We start from the raw sequence: 23,635 nt of genomic DNA on the forward strand, positions 1-23,635 counted from the left end.
CCATCAATGTAAATGAAAATACTCAAGGCATGCAAATTTCATCACGACAGGTTTTCTAGATTCTTATGAAATTTCCCACAGCCTTCTTAACATACATATCTGATTCTAACTTTCATAGAACTTAATGACCAAAATTTTTAGAAGGTGATTCTAGTTTTTGTTATCATTGTTTATTAAATACTTCTGAGACCAGCAAGATAGCTTAGTAGCTAACGTCCTTGCTTTGCAAGTGCCAGGATCCCAAATGGGCGCCAGTTCTAATCCCCTAATGGGTAAAGTCCTCGCCTTGAATGCGCCAGGGATCTCATATGGGCATTGGTTCTAATCCTGGCAGCTCCACTTCCCATCCAGCTCCCTGCTTGTGGCCTGGGAAAGCAGTTGAGGACGGCCCAAAGCCTTGGGACCCTGCACCTGCGTGGGAGACCTGGAGGAAGTTCCTGGAACTGCTCCTGGCTTCAGATCGGCACAGCACCGGCCGTTGTGGTCACTCGGGGAGTGAATCAATGGACGGAAGATCTTCCTTTTTGTCTCTCCTCCTTTCTGTATATCTGACTTTGCAATAAAAATAAATAAATCTTTAAAATCTTTAAAAATCATACATATATATGTATATAAGAAAAGCAAGTCAAACTCTAAAAAACAAATACTATACACTTAGAGTAGTTGAGTCCATAAAGACAAAAGAGAATGGTGGTGTAGGGAATCAGATGGGCTACCAGGCAGTGAGAGTCAGGTCCCTGTGAGAATGAGAAAGGAGGGAATCCCTTTGGAGTGTACCGGATGCTTGCTCCTCCACCTCAGCTGCCTTTGGTTTGTGGAAATACCAATCTCATCCCTGAATTCCTAGTTTTATCTTAGGAATAGCAAGAAGGCAGTGAATCTAACTTCTGAGTTTATAGCTTATTACTACAATAGGAAGAAATTACCAATCACATCTTTTTTGTAGTTTTTTTTTTTTGGAGCAAGCTAGACAGGAGAATTACAGCCCTTATAGTTTTGTGGCCCCACCCCAGATTGCTTGCTGCTATTCTTTTTTCTCCCAGACATTGTGCTTAAAAGGCTCCACTTCCACAAGATTTTGGAGTCTTTCTCTCTTCAAGGACCCTCTCCTGAATAGCACAGAGGGAGGTTTCTTAATAAATGTTGCTTTGCTCATTGATTTGTTCATAAGCAAATTCTTCTTTCATGTGAGACAAGAACCAAATATTTTCCCTAACCATGGTTACCAGGTGCTGGAGAAAAAGGGACCTCCATTTCATGACTATAGGATTTAAGTTGGCCAAGTTAAAAACGAACAAGAACACTAACACATAACACATTATCCTCGAGCTAGTTTCTGTGCAATGATTTCTTTTGGAAAATATTATACAAAAAAACAGGAGGTAGACAGTCTGTGTAGGTTTGAACTGCCTTGTGCCTAGAACTGGGCAAAATCCCTGAAGATTAGACAACAGTTCTAGGCACAAGGCAGTTCAAACCCACACAGACTACCTCCTGTTTTTGTCTCATTCAAGATATCAGAAAATATATTTTTGAGTTTCCAGACAACTGCAAATTAAGGCAGGACATACATAAAAGGATGAAGTCACAAAATCTAGTTGCAAACTCTCAAAACCATTTGTGACTCCAAGCTACTCAGGCATGGGGGTAAGGCTACAAGGAGACCAGTGAGAGCAAAAGCCGGAAGGCAGAAGGAGCCAACCAGACACTTCAATGACTGCTCACCACGGGAAGACAGAGTCTGGAGTTGAAGTTCCACCAAGTCAGAAGTGAGACCACAGGATTTCCACTGAAATCCAGAAGAGCCAAGGGGAAGATCAGCTCAGCCTAAAGCTCAGGCCAGATTCATCTTACAATAAGAATGAAATCCACATACAGCTACCCTTAGAAAGGGAATAAAGCAGCTGTCTTCAAACTGACCAGCTGCATACTAAAACACAAAAACAACTGTAAAGAAGATGACAGACTCCAAACAAATAAAAAAATAAAAAAATAAAAAAAAAAAAAAAACAAAAAAAAAAAGAAAAAAAAAAAAAAAAAACAAAAAAAAAAAAAGAAAAAAAAAATAGAAAAACAAAAAACAAACAAAAAAAAAAGAAGATGACAGACTCTATAAGGTATAGAAATTAACATAAATATTTCTCAGCATATAAGCAAAAATATTTATAAAAAGAAAACCCCCAAATATGTGATACATAGTCAAGAGAGAAAGAAATCGATAGAAACCAACCACAAGACTATGCTGTTAGAATTAACACACAAGGACTTTAAAAAATTACAAATATGTCCAAGGGATTTAAAATTTTTAAAGCAATCATAGTAAGAGATAAATGTGAGATTCCTAGAAGAAGCAAAAATTGCCAAAAAAAAAAAAAATACAGCCATGTCAGTATAATGGAATACTACCCAGCAAGAACAATGGACAAACTGACGTACACAATTAGATAACGTCAAAGCGTTTTTCTGAAAGAAGCATGGCAAAGAGTTTTCACTATGATTCCACTTGTGTCAAATTTCAGGACAGGCAAAGTGAATTTCTAGTGATAGGGTTTTTTTTTTTAAAGATTTTATTATTCCTAGGAGTGCTATTGCTGGATCATACGGTAGGTTGATTTTGAGTTGTTTGAATGTTCTCCATACTGATTTTCATAGAGGCTGTACCAACCTGCAGCCCCACCAGCGGTGGAGTAGGGCTCCCTTTTCCCCACAACCTCACCAACAAGTGTTGTTGGTGCTTTTTTCATGTGGGCCAATCTTACTGGCATCAAGTGGTACCTCATTGATGTTTTAATTTGGATTTCCCTTATTGCCAGGGAACTTGAGCATTTTTTCATATGTTTATTTGCCATTTGAGTTTGTTCCTTTGTGAAATGTCTGCCCATTTCCCGTGCCCATTTTTTGAGTAGTTTGTTTGTTTTGGCATTTTGGTTGTTTTGTAGTTCTTTGTGTATTCTGGAGATTAGCCCCCTATCACCTATATAGTGTGCAAAGATCTTCTCCCATTCTGTGGCCACAGGATGTGGTTAAGAACTCTCATTTATTTTTAACATATTGGTTACTCACGACTATGTCAATTAATTCCATAATGATGTAAATTGTTGCTGATGGTATGTTGGAGCTTTTAATTGACTGGGATGATACTCTGCTGGCTCTGCCTTCAGACCAGAGAGGGTCTCCCTAGGAAGCCATTGAACTTGACTGGACAATAAGATGCTGGACTCTATATCTGGTATATGCTTGCAATGAGGGAATCTCAACTGAACTTGAACTTGGTTATGCAACAAGGTGGAGGAATCCACATGGGGGGAGGGTTTGGGGAGGGGTGGGGAGAATCCCAGTACCTATGAAACTGTGTCACATAATACAATGTAACTAATGAATAAATTAAAAAATATATGTAGGAAAAAAAAAAGATTTTATCATTATTGGAAAGCCGGATATACAGAGAGGAGGAGACAGAGAGGAAGATCTTCCATCCGATCTTTTCACTCCCCAAGTGAGCCACAACGGGCCGGTGCGCGCCAATCCGATGCCGGGAACCAGGAACCTCTTCCGGGTCTCCCACGCAGGTGCAGGGTCCCAAAGCTTTGGGCCGTCCTTGGACTGCTTTCCCAGGCCACAAGCAGGGAGCTGGATGGGAAGTGGAGCTGCCGGGATTAGAACCGGCGCCCATATGGGATCCCGGGGCTTTCAAGGAGAGGACTTTAGCCGCTAGGCCACGCCGCCAGGCCCAATGATAGGGGTTTTTGAAAATGATTTATTTGAGAGACAGAAACAGATAGATAGTCCAAATCTGTTCATGCCCTAAATGCCCACCACAGCTGGGGCTGGGTTACACCAAACGTGAATTTCAAAATATACAAATATTCACCTTAATCAAAGCAATTAAGAATCAATGTTTTTATTAAAGTCATGGTTTTCAAATTATGAGTAAGTCCATTTTTAAAGTTTCATTAGTCATTTAAGTTTAGCCATTAATACAACAGAAATGTCCTTAAAATTTGTTTACAGTGTGTAAAAATCTATATGTTGACAAAATTGGACTGTTTCTGCATTTAAATGATAGGTATGGAGTATTTTCCCCAGTAAATGCTCTATAGGTTATATCTGTAAGAAAAGAAATTTCCTGATACTGATTTGAGGGAACACAGAGGATATTCAGGCATCATATGGTGGGACTGGCGCCACATGACTAGCTAGCTTCATGTGATCTGAAAATTTCTACTTGACATTTAAATCCCTTTCATTAAACACTGAGGCATCTATTTAGTCATAAGATACAAATTCACAAAGAAATACCATGCCTAAAGCTAGATGCAGACAAGAGGAATGGTTAAATTTGCTAGAGAGTATGACTTTCCCTGTAAAGCATGAGTTGCTATATCATTCATCCTTACCTTCTTTCAGAGCTTTATCCATATTATGAGAAATTACTACCCTTCTAGATTGAACTGACTCATGTGAATTTCCACACATAGGACTCTGAAATGTAAGGAGAGAAAAGATACAGATTACTAAATGAATAAAATTTAGTTAAAACAAAAGGGCCACAAAATGTCATCTAAACAAGCATTAAGGCAAAGTTTCGCAAATTCGAGTCCAAAAAGTATTAAAATAAATAAGAGATCGGGGCCAGAACAGTGACGTGGCAGGCTAACTCTTCAACTGCTGCACCAGCATCCCATGTGGGCACCACTTTGTGTCCCAGCTGCTTTACTTCCAACCGAGCTTCCTGCTGATGGTCTGAGAAGGCAACAGAGGATGGCTCAAATCCTTAGGTCCACGCACCCATGTGGGAGACCAGGAAGAAGCTCCTGGCTCCTGGCTTTGGACCAGCGTAGCTCTTGCCATTGCTGTCATTTCAGGAGTGAACCAGAAGCTGAAAGATCTCTCTGTTTATCCTTCTCTCTGTAATTCTGACTTTCAAGTAAAATAAATAAAACTTTTTAAAAAAAAGGAAAATAAGGGAGATGCTATTTATAATCTTGGAATAGAGAAGGTCTCCCCAAAATAAGACACAAAATCTATAATTAGTTCTAAAAGAAAAGATTAGATGACCATATAAATTGAAATTTTGTTTCACAAATTATATTATAAGCAAAATACCAATGAAAAACTAGGAGACAGCATCTACATAAGAAATGACTATATATTATGTACAACTTCTAAAGCAATAATATAACTCAAAAGAAAATCTGCAAAGAAATTCAAAAGGACAATCATAAAACATAAACAAATGACCAGTAAATACACAAAAGAATGCTCCCTTGTTTTTATTGTAGGAATATAAATTGAAGCAATGACATATCAGACTATTAAAGCAGAGGATTCAGACATATACCTAGTGTTTATAAGACTATGGGAAAATGGCTGTTTTCATATTTTGTTAGGGAAAATACCTATTCCTTCAAGCTTTTAAAAAAAACTACTGAGTCAGAAACAGCAAAATTTTAAATGAACTACCTTTTGATTAAGTAATTCCCACTTCCAGGTAGCCAACCAAGGGAAATACTTGTACATATACCCCTGCCCAATGGTATTTCACCGTTATGTTAAGTATGAAGTTGAAAAAAACACAACACAAAAGGTTAAATACCACATGTTTGCCTTAATTTAAGATGATATGATGTTATGTATAACATGTTATGTTTTGAATGTTATATGTTGTGTATAAACTAAAATTGAAGTATAGGTGAGGTGGTCACAGGATGTGGCTGGGAACCCGCATTTACTTTTAACATATTGGTTACTCATTACTATGTCAATTAATTCCATAATGATGTAAATTTTTGCTGATGGTATGTTGGAGCTTTCAATTGACTGGGATGATACTCTGCTGGCTCTGTCATCAGACCAGAGAGGGTATACCTAAGAAGCCGTTGAACTTGACGGGACAATAAGATGCTGGACTCTATGTCTGGTATACGCTTGCAATGGGGAAATCTCAACTGAACTTGAGCTGTGGTTATGCAACAAGGTGGAGGAATCCACCATGGTGGGAGGGTTTGGGGAGGGGTGGGGAGAACCCAAGTATCTATGTAACTGTGTCACATAATACAATGTAATTACTGAAGTTAAATAATAAATAATTAAAAAAAAATATTTTAAAACATAAAAAAAAAAGAAAAAACACAACACTTTATGGATATGTGTATGCATATGCACACACAAACACATGCTTCTTTGTGGAAAATGTGAAAAGCAGAAGCATTTAAATTATTAAAACTGAAGTCAAGTTCCTACCCTAATGCCTCTGATAGACTTCACTGAGCCCCAGGTATCCCTTCTACATGGAGTTCCTCTGCAAATATAAACTCATTCACTTGAGGCAATGACACAAGGTAAAACCAGAGCCAAGACCCAGAATCATAGACTCATATCCAGGGATGAAGAACACAAACAAGAAAGAATTTGAAATCATTATTTTAAAAAAACCTGTTAATTAATGATGCTGGGATGATCTGATATTCACGTGGGAATACAGTTAACATCTCAAATACTCTGACAGCTTCTCAGGAACTCAGTGACACACACTGTAATATCCAACAGATCATTAATATGGATAGACCATAGACTACCTTTGTCTTTACAAAAAAAAAACACTGACCATTTTGACTTATCAAAAGAAGGACTTACCCGGGGCCAGCTCAGGAGCTAATCACTGGTCACCTCTGACTTTAATCTGCAAGATTCACTGCCTTTAATCCCTTGGGAGGTCAGGCCATTCGCTGAGTAACAGCTGTAAATAAACTACCTCTACAATCCTACTATTTCACTAGGAGTCACATGAAAGATGCGGAAAAAACCTAGCAACTGATTACCTACCAAAGTGATCAAAAGTGAATACAATGTAATTAAGATATACTTACTGGTTTGGGAGGAAAATAAACAAAGTATTTTTTTGTGTGTGTGTATGAAAAATAGTCCAAGTGCTTAATCAGCATCACCATGTCACTAAGGAGATCTTAATATTACTATCACCCTCACCCATAAAGAAGCAGCAGGAAATTAGTTTTGTTGTCAAGCAGGGCACACCAGTTCAGCTGAGATGAATCCTTTGGCTGCCAATTGAGGTGAAGTATTTCCATTCTTTGGCTCAGCTGTATGCTACTCATCCAGTGGTCTAATGGCATCCCTGGTCACACTCATTGTTATTAAAAACTCACAAACAAAAGCCTCAGCTTTAGAAGTTCCTAGTACAAGCTAGTGTTTAAAAACCTTAAGATAGACACGTTGCATTCATGAAGAAAGACATTCCTTGATGCTTCCAATTCACAATAGCAATAAACACTTTCCGAAGGAATTAAACCATAAGAACAATCACTGTCACATTAAAGTCAGCCATGTAATGTATAGAAGCAAAAAGCATATACTTTCTTTTTTTTTTTAAAGATTTATCTATTTTCATTACAAAGTCAGATATACAGAGAGGAGGAGAGACAGAGAGGAAGATCTTCCATCTGATGATTCATTCCCCAAGTAAGCCGCAACGGCCGGTACTGCGCCAATCAGAAACCAGGAACCTGGAACCTCCTCTGGGTCTCCAACGTGGGTGCAGGGTCCCAAAGCTTTGGGCCGTCCTCCAATGCCTTCCCAGGCCACCAGCAGGGAGCTGGATGGGAAGTGGAGCTGCCGGGATTAGAACCAGCGCCCATATGGGATCCTGGCGAGTTCAAGGTGAGGACTTTAGCTGCTAGGCCACGCCGCCAGGCCCCAAAAGCATATACTTTCAACCATTTGAAAAGTATTTTCTACTACACCTAAGAAACTGTATTGTGAAAAATAGTAAGTTAAATTGTTTATAAAATGTATTTTCTAGTCACTGGATAGTTCTTCATCAGATTAAATGATCAGTTTTTTACAGCAATTTTTGCAACATTTTCATACAATTGGTGAAAAAGATGAAGAATGACAGATTTTTAAATTTAAGTAATTTTCAAAACATCAAACTGATGTTTAAACAACTTTTGGCTAATGTTTGATTCAAATACTTTCAGAAGGATATGTTAATAATTTCAATCACATCTTTTCATGGCTTTGGAAAATAAATCTGACTATGGTTTCACGAATACAGCTACAGTGGTTAAAGTGCGCGGTGCTGATCAGATGATATAAGCAATACTGGAAACTCAGGTAAGAAGTTCCTGAATTCGAGATCTTAACATGCATACTGACTTGAAGGGCTAGGAGAGAAACAGGTTTGAATGTGACTGTCAGGCACATGTGCAAACAAGTTCATTTGCACAACTTCATTCAAAACTTATTTTGCTAAATTCTTATTTTCCTTTCTTTTTTATTTTATTCCTCCTTGAAAGATGTGCCTTTCTTTTGCATTTCTACTATGTATTCTGATATAATAATGCATGTTTGTCACGAAGGGCTCTGAAAAAAGACCTTGGGTCTCTTTAATTTAGAAAGCTTGAGAAAGAAAGCAGAATAGTGATTGCAAGGGGCTGAGGTAAACAGAGAATGGGGAGTTACTGTTTCGTAATGGGGACAGAGTTTCAGATGACAAGATGAAGAGAGAGTTCTGCAGAGAGTGCTCATGACTGTACATTTTGAGCACATTTAGTACCACTGAACTATACGCTGAAAAGTAGTTAACTGGTAACCTTCCTGTTATGAATATTTTACAATAATTTAAAAAATTAAAGGGAAAAAACTTTATGAGAACAACATTTTCTGTTTTGACTCTTTAAACAAAATTCCTATTTTTTCACCCTGATTTTCCAATCTGGTTCTGGGTTTTCACTCACCCCAAATTATTAGAAAGAAAAATATATCTGTCTTCCTATTTCGTCCCCATAGTCTGGTGAAGAGTATGTAAGGAGAATAGGAAAGAGAAGGGTCACAAGTCACAGACAACTGGATTACTAGACTTAAAAATTACTTTTCAAAGATCGAATATTTATTCTTGTGACTATCTAAATTTCAGTTGGCTACTATATACTCTCTCTTCCAGATCATAAGAATAGAATTTGCTAATCATTTTCATAAGGTGGAGTTTCAGGAAGGAAGCAAGGAAGAAAAAGAAGGAAGCGTGGAAGGGAACTAAAATGTAAACAAATGCAAAACAAACAAAATCTTGAACAGTTGTCTTCATTCTCCTAATTTGAAAAAAAAGAAATTCCACAAGGTAGACCCCCCAGAGTAGCACAGCACAGCTAGTGCCAATCTCCTCTTTGTACGTTCAATAACAGAGGCCTCATTGCTTTGGTGAAGCCTACCTGTTCCTGATAATCACTTTCCTAAATGCCAGCTTTAAGCAAGGTGAAAGGCAGATACAGGTACTCTGACCACTGCCGCAATATGGAGACTTCAAATACAGCTTGACCACTCTGCTGCTGCTCCAAGTCTTCAGTTTCCCCAGCACCATATTAACTCTCAAAAGGCTTTGGGTGAAGCAGACCATGATCATGTACCAAGCACACAGTTTTAAAATGTTAATAAAAATAAACAAAGCCTATTTAGCTTAAAAATAATGACTCAAGATCCTTTTTAATCATTCGGTGAGTTCTTCTGAAGAAGACAATGCGAGGTCTCCACATAGAACCGTTCCATTTCAAAATGTTTTCCAAAGGCAGGGCAAAATCTGAAAGCTTTCCCTTACACATGTAACCAGATCCTCTGCATCAAGAGTGGCTGTCTTAGCAATGACCTCCTTCCACACCAGCTTTCTGTTGAGTCCTGAACATCCCCATTAGACTACAACCATAACGCGCTCCAAATGTCTGCATTACGGCCAAAGATACCCCCGACACCATTAGCAATGAACAAGCAGGGAACCGTCTAGAATCCAAGCATGAATATACCCCCGCTGTTTTAAGAATGGCACTGTTCAGCATGTTTGCTGCCTAAGGAAGCTAAACCAGCTGATATATGACTTGTAATTCCTTTTATGCTTAGTACCTATACTAATAAAAAGTATCTCCATCCTCTATTACAAAGATATATTATTTTTAAATATTTGTTGCATTTTGGAAAGAAACTTAGTTGAACAGAATTCAAGGGTGATGAAGTGTATTTTCCTGTAAGGCTACTGAACTGGCAATGTACCTTACAAAAAAACACCAACCAATTCCAGCTACATGGAGATGTCACAAAGCTCAGCCTTTACAAGTATTCCCAGCATCTGACAATGTACTGACATCCAATGACTAATATTCTCATTCTTAAATTATGTTATTCTTAAAACCATGGCTCCTTTCAAAACAAACATATTCTGTCTCAGCCTCAAAAAAAAAAATTCATTTCAAGCCAAATAAATGGAGGAACTGTGCATATCCTGCCTCAGAAGAGTAGGAAGGGACTAAGAAACATGAAAAGATCACATAATATGACTAGCAGTGACATACACAACAAACTTCATTTCCAACATGGAGGCTGTGGTGCCTTATTAAACAGCAATGAGAGGGGGCAGAGCAAGAGGAGGAAATACAGGCTCTGAAGTCAAACAGGTCAGGGTTCTGCCGTGTACTCATTCATGATGAATTCTGGTTCCAGATAGCCTCCCCCTCCCCAGATGCTTTTTAAATGAGTTCAGTGCATCTTGGAGAATTAGGGAACATAACTAACACAATGGTCAAAAAAAGAAAGAGAGAAAGAAAGAAAGAAAGAAAGAAAGAAAGAAAGAAACAAACAAACAAACAAACACAGGAGCAGATATAGTAAGACTACACATGAGTGACCAGGGTTGTGACTGCTACACAGCTAGCTGTCTTGATTTTCTGTCTCAACAACAAACAGAAATCAAGAACATTAGATGGTTATCTTCAACTAATTTGATTGCTATTATAAACACCGTGAGCTAACACTGGGTTGAACTTGGAGTTATGTTGAAGCCATGGACATCTTGTCTGTAGTTGACGGCTCACATAAGGGACTTAGCAAGAATTCCTGGCATATTATAGCACAGTACTAAAAAAGCTCAAAACACTATAAACTTGCAATTGTTTAGTTTGGATGGCTGATTGGCTGGGTTTTGAAGGGGCCAGAAATGGTGGAAGTGAAAGCAACAAAGAAAGTTCAAAAAGGTAAGCAACTAGAGAAAGGCAGACACAACAGAACATAATGATTTTTCACATTGGAGACTATGTTTTACAGAGAGGAAAGCATACTTTTCTAGAGATATCTTTTTGGCATAGGTACCTTGAAATTCCCTACTATTGATAAAGTACCCAGCCCAGTTCTTGCAAACCTAGTTTGTTAAATCACGAATCATTATATTTAATACCTTGTTTTCCTTCTCAAAAGAAGAAAATTTTTGTACATACATACTAAGAGCTTATCTTTCAGGGAAGTTTATAGTGAGACAAACTCTTAGTACTGTGCCTTTCTTTCTCCCTTGTAATTAAGCATGATTTCTATTTTATAGAATGTATATAATGAAAGCTGCAAACTTTTTTGTACTGTTTTCCTAGATTCTGAACATGCTATATTTAAAACTACATATGTATTTATTTTGAAAGTCAGAGTGACACAGAGAGAGGTCTTCCATCCACTGCTGCTTCATTCCGCACATGGCTGCAAGAACCAGGGCTGGCGCCACGAAGCGGGTGGGATCAGGAGCTAGGAGCCTCATGCGGATTTCCTGCATCAGTGGCAAATGCCCAAACACTTGGTCCATTGTCTGCTGCTCTTCCCAGGCCATTAGCAGGGAGCTGGATTGGAAGTGGAGCAGCCAAGCCTCAATCAGTACCCAGATGAGATGCTGGTATCACAGGTAGTGGCTTTATCCACCATATCACATTGCCAGCCCCAAGAGGATGCTAAATTTTTAAAACATGATCTCTAATTACAGCATGTATTCTACAACATGTAAAAAATTGACTCATAATATTATCGCCCAGAGATGATCATGACTGAGATTTTGAGAATTTTCCCCTAATTGCTGTGCCCAACACTTATTATGTAACTCACTTGGGCAAGTTACTATCCTGTACCTTGATTTCCTCATCTGCTAAACAGAGATAGCAACAGTATCAGCCTCTGTGGGCTGGTATGTGTGGCAAGATAAAGCACACCAAGTACTTAGGACAGCATCTGCTGATAGTAACATTTGATCATTATTGGAACTTTTCCATTTGCACACTTTGAAAACAAAATCAAGATCTAGTGCTTTGCAATTCTGTATCTGGCCTTTTCAGCTCAATATTATATTATGAATGTCTTTCACATAATTAACTACTTGGAACAGAATGTTATGAATGGCTTGTACTATAATTTAGCCAGTCTCTTATTTTATATTTAGGTTGACTTTTTCTATCTTCAATGAAAAACATTTTGCTTTCTATGCTACTGACCTATGCATAGGAAAATAATAAATGTTCCAAAACATATCAGAAGTACCTACGAAATAGAGAGCTGGATTTGGGCTCTAACTTCATTCAAAGGATTAAACATCTGAAGAATCTTGTGCTTCAAGATCAGTCTACCAGCAGAGAGGAAGACAAACAAATGGGGTGGGGTGGGGTGGAGAGGAGGGATTCAGCTTTATCAGCTTTCATGCACTAACTGTGCGTAGGTGAATGCTCCGGTTGGAATATGATTTGGCTCAAACCGATGCAGGACCTTAAATCCCCAAGTCATAGTAAGCTAATGGGACTAGGAGAGTGAAAACCCAATCTAATCACAATTTTTAGGAGGTGTGCTAACCAGGAGGTCTTGAGGTCAAAGATGCACACTCTCCAATGATGGTTCTTGGACAGAGATGGTTATAAACCTGAGTGTGGGCCAGCTGCTCTCTCCTCTTGCTGGCTTGCCTTGGGATCCTTCCTAAACACACTCAACCATTACCATCTGCCTCCTTCATGAGAAGCCAAGCCGGTAGGCCCATCCATCTAACAAACTTGAGCCTCCCAAACTGTGAGTTGGCCCAACTTTTCCTGTATAAGTTGGGTGCCTTGAATACTTTGTTACAGTGATGGAAAGCTGATTAACACAGTGGGTTTGGAAAAAATCTTCCATTGTAAGACTATTTTTATCTATTTATTTGAAACACAGAACAACAGAGAAAGAGAGAGAGAAAGAGAGAGAGATCTTCCATCTGCTGGTTCATTCCTCAAATGGCTGCAATGAATGGGGTTGAGTAGCCCAAAGCTGGGAGTAAAGAACTTCATCCAGGTCTCACATGGGTGGGAGGGCCTACATACTCTGGCCATTCTCCACTGCATTCCCAGGCACAGTAGGAGAACTGGGTGGGAACTGAAGCAGCTAGAACTCAAACTAGCACTCAGATAACACGCTGTGCCACAACACTTGCCCATCCAAAGCTTCTCTGATGTGCACTAAGTCCAGCACCATGAGAACTAGGTTTCGTGTACCAAGCACCTCAAAACAGAAAAATAAATAATGAACACAGAGGTGACATAAAGGGGCCGATCGGGGGGGGTCTTCTCTACCCTGGGAGGGACTGTGATATTAAAAATCAAGTCAACTCAGGTGCCATAAGTCCAAAACCTTATGATGATTTTCCTAAAATGAATCTGGCAAGAGGTGAATGGTACATTAGATTATCGGTGGCTTCTGTAGCTTATTATACCATATATCAAAGTATCTGTTGTGTTCAGGCTAAAGGCAACCCAGACTGCATGCATCTAAAATATAAATCAAGGTTCTGCCTGTATTTTCAAAGTGAAAGATAATCACCTATTAAGATAGAACCTAAGGGGAGGGGTGGGGGGAATCCCAGTACCTATAAAACTGTGTCACATAATGCAATGTAATTAATAACAATTAAAAAAATAAACTAAAATAAAAAGATAGAACCTAAGACCAGAAATTCAAATGCATTTCTTGCTGGCACACAATCCCTTATTATTACTATAGCAAAAGCATATGACATCACATTAGCATAGCATAAGCGTTTAGTTAAAACCCAGGGGAAACAGGTCCAGTGCAATAGCCTAACGGCTAGTCTTCACTTCACATGAGCCAGGATCCCATATGGGCCCCAATTCATGTCCCAGTAGCCCCACTTCCCATCCAGCTCCCTGCTTGTGCCTAAGAAAGTCGGATATACAGAGAGGAGGAGAAACAGAGAGGAAGATCTTCCATCCACTAATTCACTCCACAAGCAGCCGCAATGGCCGGTGCTGAGCCGACCTAAAGTCGGGAGCCAGGAGCTCTTCTGGGTCTCCCACACGGGTGCGAGGTCCCAACATTTTGGGGTAACCTCGACTGCTTTCCATTCCACAAGCAGAGCTGGATGGGAAGCAGGGCCACTGGGACAAGAACTGTTGCCTATATGGGATCCCAGCGTGTGCAAGGGGAGGACTTTAGCTGCTAGGCTACCACGCCGAGCCCGATAATTAAACTGCTTTTAAGAAAAAAAATAAATAGCAATGCAAAGAAAAAACACTTATTAACTGATCAAGAGACAGATTTCTGAGGTAAGCTAATAATACTTAGGATTATTTGGAATCTAGTGTGAAACATTAGACTTGCAAAGGAAAACATGTTTTATTTCTGAGGTTCAGCCATCAGAGTTTGATTATATTGCATATTTGAGTGGTTGCATTCAAATCTCTTGGCCTCTTTCTGATTCCAGTTTCCTGTTAGTATGTGTCCTGAGAGGCAGAGCTGATGGCTCATGTAGAGGGGTCTTTGCCATCCACATAGAAGCCCGGGAGGCTCTGGCCTGGCCCAGTCCCAATTCTGACACTTTGGAGATGGACATAGTCTCACACACACACTCTTTCTCTCTCTCTCTCTCCAGTCTTCCCTCCCTCCTTCTTTCAAATAAAAACAAAAATAGCATTTTTTTAAAAAAAGATTTTATTATTATTGTTATTGGAAAGCCAGATATACAGAGAGGAGGAGAGACAGAGAGGAAGATCTTCCATCCGATCTTTTCACTCCCCAAGTGAGCCACAACGGGCCGGTGCGTGCCGATCCAATGCCGGGAACCAGGAACCTCTTCCGGGTCTCCAACGTGGGCGCAGTGTCCCAATGCATTGGGCCGTCCTCAACTGCCTTCCCAGGCCACAAGCAGGGAGCTGGATGGGAAGTGGAGCTGCCGGGATTAGAACCGGCGCCCGTATGGGATCCCGGGGCTTTCAAGGCGAGGACTTTACCCACTAGGCCACACCGCCAGGCCCCAAAATAGCATTTTTTTAAATATTTATTTTTTATTGGAAAGACAGGTATTATACAGCAAAGGAGAGAGGAAGAGAAAGATCTTCCATCCAGTGGTTTATTCTCCAAATAGCCGCAAACGGCCAAAATAGCATTAAAAAAAAAAAAAGATTCCAATCTGAGGATCTTCAAATTTGGACATTGAGACACTAACAGGCATTGAAATAGGCAGACAGCAATTTGCCTAAAGTGGCAAGTATTGAGTACTGGGACCGCAGAATAATCAACAAAAAGCAAACTGACTTAGGAAAAAGTAACAGAATTCCAGCATTTGCTTACTGCATTCCTGAAAAGGTCTGTGTGACAAAAAAAAAATCTGTAACCATTTCTGTACTGGTGTCTGTTGTAATTTTGAGTTCATATGGGAAATGACAGGTTTCTATGGTAAGAATCACATTTACATGAATTCAATCAATTATCTACCACATACCCAGGGACTCCTAGTGAGCACCTGGCACTTGGTTGGACAGTGAAGAGACTTTGTGCTCAAGGGGCTTCATGGAAGCTCCTAACAAGTAACAAATGAGTCATACAATTACGTGCTTAGGAGCTGTAATATACTTCCTGTTCTGGCCCTCTGCACTTCACCCTCCAGTGCAAGTCATAGAAGAAAAGGTACTCAGATATACAATCGATCCAGGAGATCATTTCTTAAGAATTTTGAAGTTCATACACACAGAAACAGGCTGCAAACATCATGACCAATTCCTGAGTTCCCACAGATACCACTGAGCATAAATGATGAAAGAACCAGAATGGCTGTGTCTGCTTCAGTACTTTCTTATAACCCAACAGCCAGATGAGTCACACAGGACTGCTGCTTTCTGCACAGCAATTTTTAGCACTGAGAGCAATCACTGCTTTCTACTCCATTAAGGCCCTGGAATAGCATATCATTTTCTTGTTAATTTGCTGACTGGCTTTAAAATTAAAAATTAATGATGAAATATTCAGTATTTAGATAGAAAGATATTATATTGGAAATTTGATTCAGTGAGATTTCTATTTCCAAAGTTCCCCTGAAGAAAAAACAAAAAAGAATTCCAAAGAAAATGGTTCAAATAACACTCATGTGTAAGGGATAGATATAACAGTGAGTGGAATGATCGCCACAAAATACTAGTTGCATACAATGAAAGACACAACTTAATTGAATCTACCTAAAGAAATGGATTTTTACGTCCCTTCTTACAGGACAGCAAAGATTATCTAACCCTAGCCGAGACCTGGATCATGTGTAGTTCAACTGCAAAATTGAAATTTTGAGATCTCTTCTTATAAGAAACACAAGATTAAAATGGGCATCTGTGCAAGTCATTCCACTCCACAAATACAGCATACTGAGAAATACACAGGTGTGCGCACATGAATCTAAACATGTGGAATCAGTTCCCTTGCCACTTGTGGACATTGCACAGCCTCTGTCTGTGGTTTGAAAACACTCTAGGGTCCGGTGCAATGGCCTAGCAGCTAAAGTTACCATCTTGAACATGCTGGCATCCCATATAGGCGCCGGTTCTAACCTGGCTGCTCCACTTCCCATCCAGCTCCCTGCCTGTGGCCTGGGAAAGCAGTCGAGGACAGCCCAAAGCCTTGGGACCCTGCACCAGTGTAGGGACTTGGAGGAGGTTCCTGGCTCCTGATTTCGGATCGGCACAGCTCTGGCCATTGTGGTCACTTGGGGAATGAATCAATGGACAGAAGATCTTCCTCTCTGTCTTCTCTCTCTGTATATCTGCCTTTCCAATAAAAATAAATAGGGCCCGGCGCAATAGCGTTAATGGTTAAGGTCCTCGCCTTGAATGCCTGGGATACCGTATGGGCACCAGTTCTAATTCCAACAGCTCCACTTCCCATCCAGCTCCCTGCTTGTGGCCTGGGAAAACAGTTGAGGAACGGCCCAGAAAGCCTTAGGACCCTAGACCCATGTGGGAGACTGGAAAAGAAGTTCCTGGCTACTGCCTTCGGATCAGTGCAGAACCAGTCATTGAGGCCACTTGGGGAGTGAATCACTGGACGGAAGATCTTCTTCTCTGTACATCTGCCTCTCCAATAAAATAAATAAAAATCTTAAAAATAAATAAATAAATAATCTTTTTTAAAAATACTAATAAAATTAACTGAACAGAAAGACAATTGAGTTGGAACACCAAAGAGTAGGTAGAACTCAATATATAAAAATGAGGAAAAGGCCTCCTTAGCAGCCCACACACAGATGCACACCAAGGTAAATTCAGCGACAGTAAGTGGTAGATTGTATGTGAGAATAAGTCAGCAGAGGTGTGAAAGGTAGGCTAAAGCGGGAGGTTAGCTGAGGCCTCAGGGACCTCCCTGTGAGGGCAAGTGCTCATTGTTTTCACTCCATAACCTCCTTGCTCTCCAGATAACTGAGCAAGGCCAATTTCCTGAATCCTGTCCCCTTTGCCAGCAATTCTTTATGAGTGGACACTTGCTCAAACTGCCCAATAGATTTGAGAGGAACACTGCCATGGGCATTTCCAGAAGTGCTTTCCTTGTTCCAAAAAGAGACTTCCTTCCGCTGGCTCTCATTCCGTGTGCTTGTGGTGCCTGAAGTTGAAGCTTCAGTTAATCCAATTCACAGGATACAGCAGAACTAAGACACAGAATTGGTGCCAAAGACTCCCTGTGTTCTCCAGGGAGCAGAGAATAAACTGAAAAATCTAACAGAATACAGTGTGATATTTTGATACATAACATATAATGACCAAATCAAGTAATCGACATATTCATCAGCTCAAATATTTATTTTTTCTTTGTGTTGCAGATATTCAAGATTCCTTCTGTACACTTTGAAATATATTGTAAAATTTTTTGTATATTTTTATTTGAAAGCCAGAGTTACAGAGATATAGACAAACAGAGAGAGAGAGAGAGAGAGAGCTTCCATCCACTGGTTCATTCCCCAAATGACTGCAAGGGCTAGAATTAGGCCAGACTGAAGCTGGGAGCCAGGAGCTACTTCCAGGTCTCTGTTACGGGTGTAGCCAGTGATAGCCAGCACCCACTGACAGTGGGCAAATGAAATGTGGCTGTGTCCCCCACCCTCTGTCCTGAAGGTAGGTCCTAACAGAAATGGAATGTTAATTCCATCCTTAACCACTCCCCCCACATCCTAATTTAGCCAGGATATTGGATGCAGATAAGTCCAATTAGTCTAGGTGTTTTTAGCTACAAGCCCAGTTCCTGTTCCTGCTCATCCCAATGAGCACTAATCAACTACTTAGCTCACAACACTTAGGTATTCACTCCTGCCCACCTGTGACTCACCTATCAACTGAGAGGGGACGGTATTGCATTGTTGTGTAACCACTCCCCTCACAAGCCCCTTTAAAAGGCCTGTGAAGTGGGGGCTCTCGCTCTTTCTGGCAAGGTGCTTTCATTGCTCTGGCACCTCGACTCTTGGCTGACCCAGGACAGGTAATCCCCTGAGCATGGTCCCTATGTACTGCTTAGATGGGACAATGGATGTAATAATGTTATTTCTGGTTTGTGTGCTGTCAGGAGTTCCAGAATAGGTGAGGCCTAGTAGTAATGGAAAGTGGGCAGAGAAGCCAGGGAAAGGTGAATGTCTGCAGCTTTGTAAGTGTGTCCAGGTTATTTGTTGCATGTCTCTTAGGATAACTTATATTGTTGGGGAAGCTGGGACATAGGTTTTCGGCTGAATGGATGGACTTAAGGATAATGACCATTGGTTCCTTTTGGGATTATGTTTGTTTGGATTGCCATATAGATTTGTAATTTGCTATTTTTAGTGTGCTCTGTTATCACCAAGCTTGGTTAATAAAGACTCCTTAATAAACCTTAGACGTGTCTGGTGTGATCTCACTCGGACCCCGCAGCAGTCTCCTATGTGGTTTCAGGAGCCAAGCTCTTGGGCCACCCTCTGCTGCTTTCCCAGGTGCATTAGCAAGGAGCTGAATTGGAAATTGAGCAGTTGGAACCCAAACTGGGGTACATGAGATGCTGATACTGCAAGCAGAGGCTTTATCAGCTAAACCACAATGCTGTCCCTACAGTAAATTATTTTTAATTTTAGTGACCTTACAATGTGATTGAACATCAGAACTCAATCATCCTACTTAGCCATGTTTTTGTAACCATTAACCAGTCTTTCTCTATCCCTTCCCTTCTACTCCAGGCCTTTTCTAGACCACTATTCGACTCTGTACCTCTAAACATTAAGTGAAATAAGCCACGTAAAGAAAGACAAAGCTGGGGCCCGGCAGCGTGGCCTAGCAGCTAAAGTCCTCGCCTTGAAAGCCCCGGGATCCCATATGGGCACCGGTTCTAATCCCGGCAGCTCCACTTCCCATCCAGCTCCCTGCTTGTGGCCTGGGAAAGCAGTCGAGGACGGCCCAATGCATTGGGACACTGCACCCGCGTGGGAGACCCGGAGGAGGTTCCAGGTTCCTGGTTTCTGATTGGCGCAGTACCGGCCCGTTGCGGCTCACTTGGGGAGTGAATCATCGGACGGAAGAACTTCCTCTCTGTCTCTCCTCCTCTCTGTATATCTGGCTGTAATAAAATGAATAAATCTTTGAAACAAAAAAAAAAAGAAAGACAAAGCTGAGCTCATAGAAATATAGTACAATAATGCATGCTGATTCTTTGAAAATCTTATAGTTCGAAAACAAAAAGAAAAGGAATACAGAGAATCAGTCATGGATAGGAAAAACAGTTATAAAAGGGTTCTTTTACAGCAAGATTTTTTTTTTTCACTGCAAGATTTCTTAAAACGTTAATAATGCACATTGTAAAGATTCAGGAATTCTTTTTCTTTTTTTTTTTTCAAACTATAGGACCACCAAACGAGCTTCTCATCCTTCTTTGCTTTTGTAGCATACCTAAAAGAATCCCCATGAAAGAACTAAAGTGCTTGACAGACCTTTGTAGTACAATTACATAGGGTCAGAGTAACACGGCACTCCAAGGGATACGGGCTCCCAAAGAAACACTGCTTCTCTGCTAGATTCTCACAGTGGCTGCTGAGTTTCCCGTTGTGTGTCAATTCCAGCAAGTTTTCTAGTGGCTGCCTGGAACACTGTTGTGAGAGAGATTGAGCAATCCCATCCAAATGCAACAGTTTAAAAAAATAAAGCAGCTTTACATGATTAGCACTGATAATAGGCATAAGGGGCTCTTGTGGTATCATTCAAGTTCATTCTGATACCTCCAAAGCCAAACTAATTCCTAAGCATATCCCAGAATTGTCCCAAGGATATTCATTTTTATTAAAGAGGATCAAGCCAGATGAACTTTTATTCATTAAAAAGGTAATTCATTAAAAGTGTGGGCAAGAAGGTGTGTTCCAGTGTAAAAAGGATCTGGTTTCAATTTTTAAAATTTTTCTTCCACTTATGATGGAGTTTAGACACATTTAGTCTTGCCACACCTCAATTTTCTTATCTGTAAAATGAGAATTACCATATCTACCTCAAATGATAGGAGCAAAAAGTAAACTGGACACTGTACAATATGCACCCACAAATAACAAGTGCAATTAACATTAAGTTTAGCTGAATCCATTACTAAGATTCATGTTTCATGACATTCACATATGGCTCCTGTAGCACAGTCCTGCCCACTGTGTTCATAGCATGAACCAGAGGGAAATGAACCAAGCAGAAGCCACAAAAAACATTTCCCTAAACTCACTAATAAGAACATTAGGTGCTATGGCAAGTAAATGATTGCCTAGCACTGTTCAAAATAAGTTTTTTAAGAAGACATGCAGAGACTATAAATCTAACCATGGTGTGACTATCCTCTATATATCCTCTATATCTCCATAGAAGAGTTCAAGAAACTAAGACCCACCCAAAAATAGTAATAAGACCGTGGCACCAAAATGAATTACTCAAATGTCACTTGTTAAAGAAACAAGACAGGGTTCTTTGCGAAGAAATGGCTAATTCTAGGTATGAGCCAAAAACATTCAAAATGAGCTCCACACAGCTTGTTATACCATATAATGAGAAAACTCTCAGAGGGATCATGAAAAAAGGACTCAGAACAGGCACTGTGGTACAAGCCATAAAGCTGCTGCCTGCAGTCCCAGAATCCTGTGCGGGAGCCAGTTCAGGACCTGGTCTCCCCAGTTCCCTAATGGTCGAGGAGAAGAAGTGGACGATGGCCCAAATGTGGGCCCCTGCCGTTCACGCGGGAGATGGAGAAGTAGCTCCTGGCTCCACTCTCGCTTCGTGCTAGCTGCTGCAATCATTTGGGGAGATCTCCTTCTGTGTCTCTCCCTCTCTTCTTCCCTCTCTCTAACTCTGCCTTTCAAGTAAATAAACAAGTAAATATCTAAGCAAATAAACTCAGAAGCCAAATAAAAAGTGCTCCTACTTAACAAAAATGGGGCACTGTAAGCTTCGAAAAGGCAAGAATTACAACTTATTGAAACCAATAAATATGTTCACATTCATGAGTTCACAATAATATATTTTTCTGAAACACTCAACTTTCAGAGTATAGCACAGAAACCAAAAAAGTGGAAGAATCAAGTATTTTTCCAGCTTTTTTTACATGAACTATACCACTGTGTAACCAAATAATAGATGAGGGAGAAAATGTTTCTTAAAATATTTAACCCATTAACCAAAAAATAAATACAGAATCAAAAGAGCACCATAAAGTCATCTTTAATAAACTAATGTATCTAGCCATTGAGTATCAACAACTACCATATCATAGCAAGAGAGTTCTAGATGTTATGGGGCTCCTGATAGAACAGCATGCCATCAAGCACAGTCTGGCGAAGGCATCAAACATGAGTCTGATCAGGCCTCTGGAACTAGTTGTAAATTTGCAGGCCTTGCACAGCAAAGAGGAACATGGTGACCTACATGGCTCACAGGCAATTAGCAACATTCAAACTATAGTCTAGACCACAGGATAAATGCACCAGTATCTTCAATAGATAAACCATAAACAAAAGGAAAAGGTAAGAGGGGTTTTGTTATTTTAACAGGCAAGATAAACTACTTTATCCACAGACATCATTTGAGTGAACAACTCACAATATCATGCAAAGAATTTGCTACTACAGTCAAGTGGATACTGCTTAGGTGGGAGGGAACGAGTTGACATTAGTTGACATTAGGAGTGGAGCTTCTGAAAATTCTGAGTTTTCTCTCTGTATACCAATTAATCCAACATGCACATTCTCTTCTGTATTTTACAAATACAATCACACTACTCCAAATAACCCTTAAAGATATTTGCCATCTCCATTTTTTAGATGATCAGACTGTTTGTTCAACTGCTGACTGAACGATAAAGGCATTAGAGATACAGAGGAGAATTCCCTCCTTTGCGGAGTTAGTTCAGGGGTGAATGTAAAATCACTGTCCTAAAATGTCAGTTACAACTGCAATAAGTTCAATGACGAGAAGTACCAGGTACCATGAGAATACATAAAGCTGGAAGAGAGGAAGGGCTTCTCTTCAAAATGATGACTGAAGTCTGGAAAGACAGACTTGAAGTAGGCTAACAGGGGTGGTGAGTGTTCAAGGCAAGCCATGCAGTACATGAAATCCCCCTAGACAGAGGGAGCTTGGCACTTTGAAGTCTGAAAAGTGAAAGTAATTATGGCAAGTAGCCTGGAGAGCAAGCCAACAGCAGGAAGCTTACTGAAGGGTTTTAATTAAACATGCTTCTTAAGAGGGATTTGATGCAGATTGTATTTGTAAAAGAATCAGGTGAAGGGGGACCAACAGGGAGGCAGAGACCAACTGGCAGGAGACTGCTGTCACTCAGGTGGGATGCCTAGGAGAGCTGGAAGGCAGATGCTCACCAGGTAACAAGATAGGACCAGATGATGGAATGCATATGAGATGACAGGAAGAGATATCAAGAAGGACTCTGGCTTCTGACTGTGGGAGTGGACTTCTGCAGGTGCTGGCCACTGACACAGGAACAAGGAAAAAGGAGACACTCATCACAGTACATCTTGGATCCAAGTTCCAAGTACCACACAGACTGCCAAGTGGGAATGTCAATTTAGGTCACGGAATAAATGGGAGCCAAAGACCTAAAAAGAGACCTGGGTCTCAGATGGCTTTACCGCAGAATTCTACAAAACATTCCAAACAGAGCTAACCCCAATCCTCTACAAGCGCTTCAAAACAATAGAAAGGGAAGCAACCATTCCAAACTCATTCTATGAAGCCAACATCACTTTAATCCCAAAACCGGATAGAGAATTAACAGAGAAGGAAAACTACAGACCGATCTCCCTGATGAACGTTCACGCTAAGATTCTCAATAAAATCCTTGCCATTAGAATCCAAAAAAAAATCAGACAGATCATTCATCCAGACCAAGCAGGATTCATCCAGGGAATACATGGATGGTTCAACATACAGAAATCCATAAATGTGATACATCACATCCAAAAACTGAAAAACAAAAACCATATAATAGTATCAATAGATGCAGAAAAAGCCTTCGACAAAATCCAACATCACTTTATGTTAAA

The 23,635-nt window shown here is 40.2% G+C and overlaps 1 protein-coding gene across 2 annotated transcripts in view; it reads right to left on the minus strand.

Moving 5' to 3' along the window:
* The window catches only part of SNX25 (sorting nexin 25), a 122,046-nt gene that overhangs the window by 82,297 nt on the left and 16,114 nt on the right, over positions 1–23,635 (minus strand). For both annotated transcript variants that reach the window (XM_058669916.1, XM_058669917.1), the window contains one exon: positions 4,398–4,482. In XM_058669916.1, the coding sequence (XP_058525899.1) occupies positions 4,398–4,482 (85 nt within the window). The remainder of the gene's footprint in view (positions 1–4,397; positions 4,483–23,635) is intronic.

This window comes from Ochotona princeps, chromosome 11, assembly GCF_030435755.1.
Source record: "Ochotona princeps isolate mOchPri1 chromosome 11, mOchPri1.hap1, whole genome shotgun sequence".
Lineage (NCBI taxonomy): Eukaryota > Metazoa > Chordata > Mammalia > Lagomorpha > Ochotonidae > Ochotona > Ochotona princeps.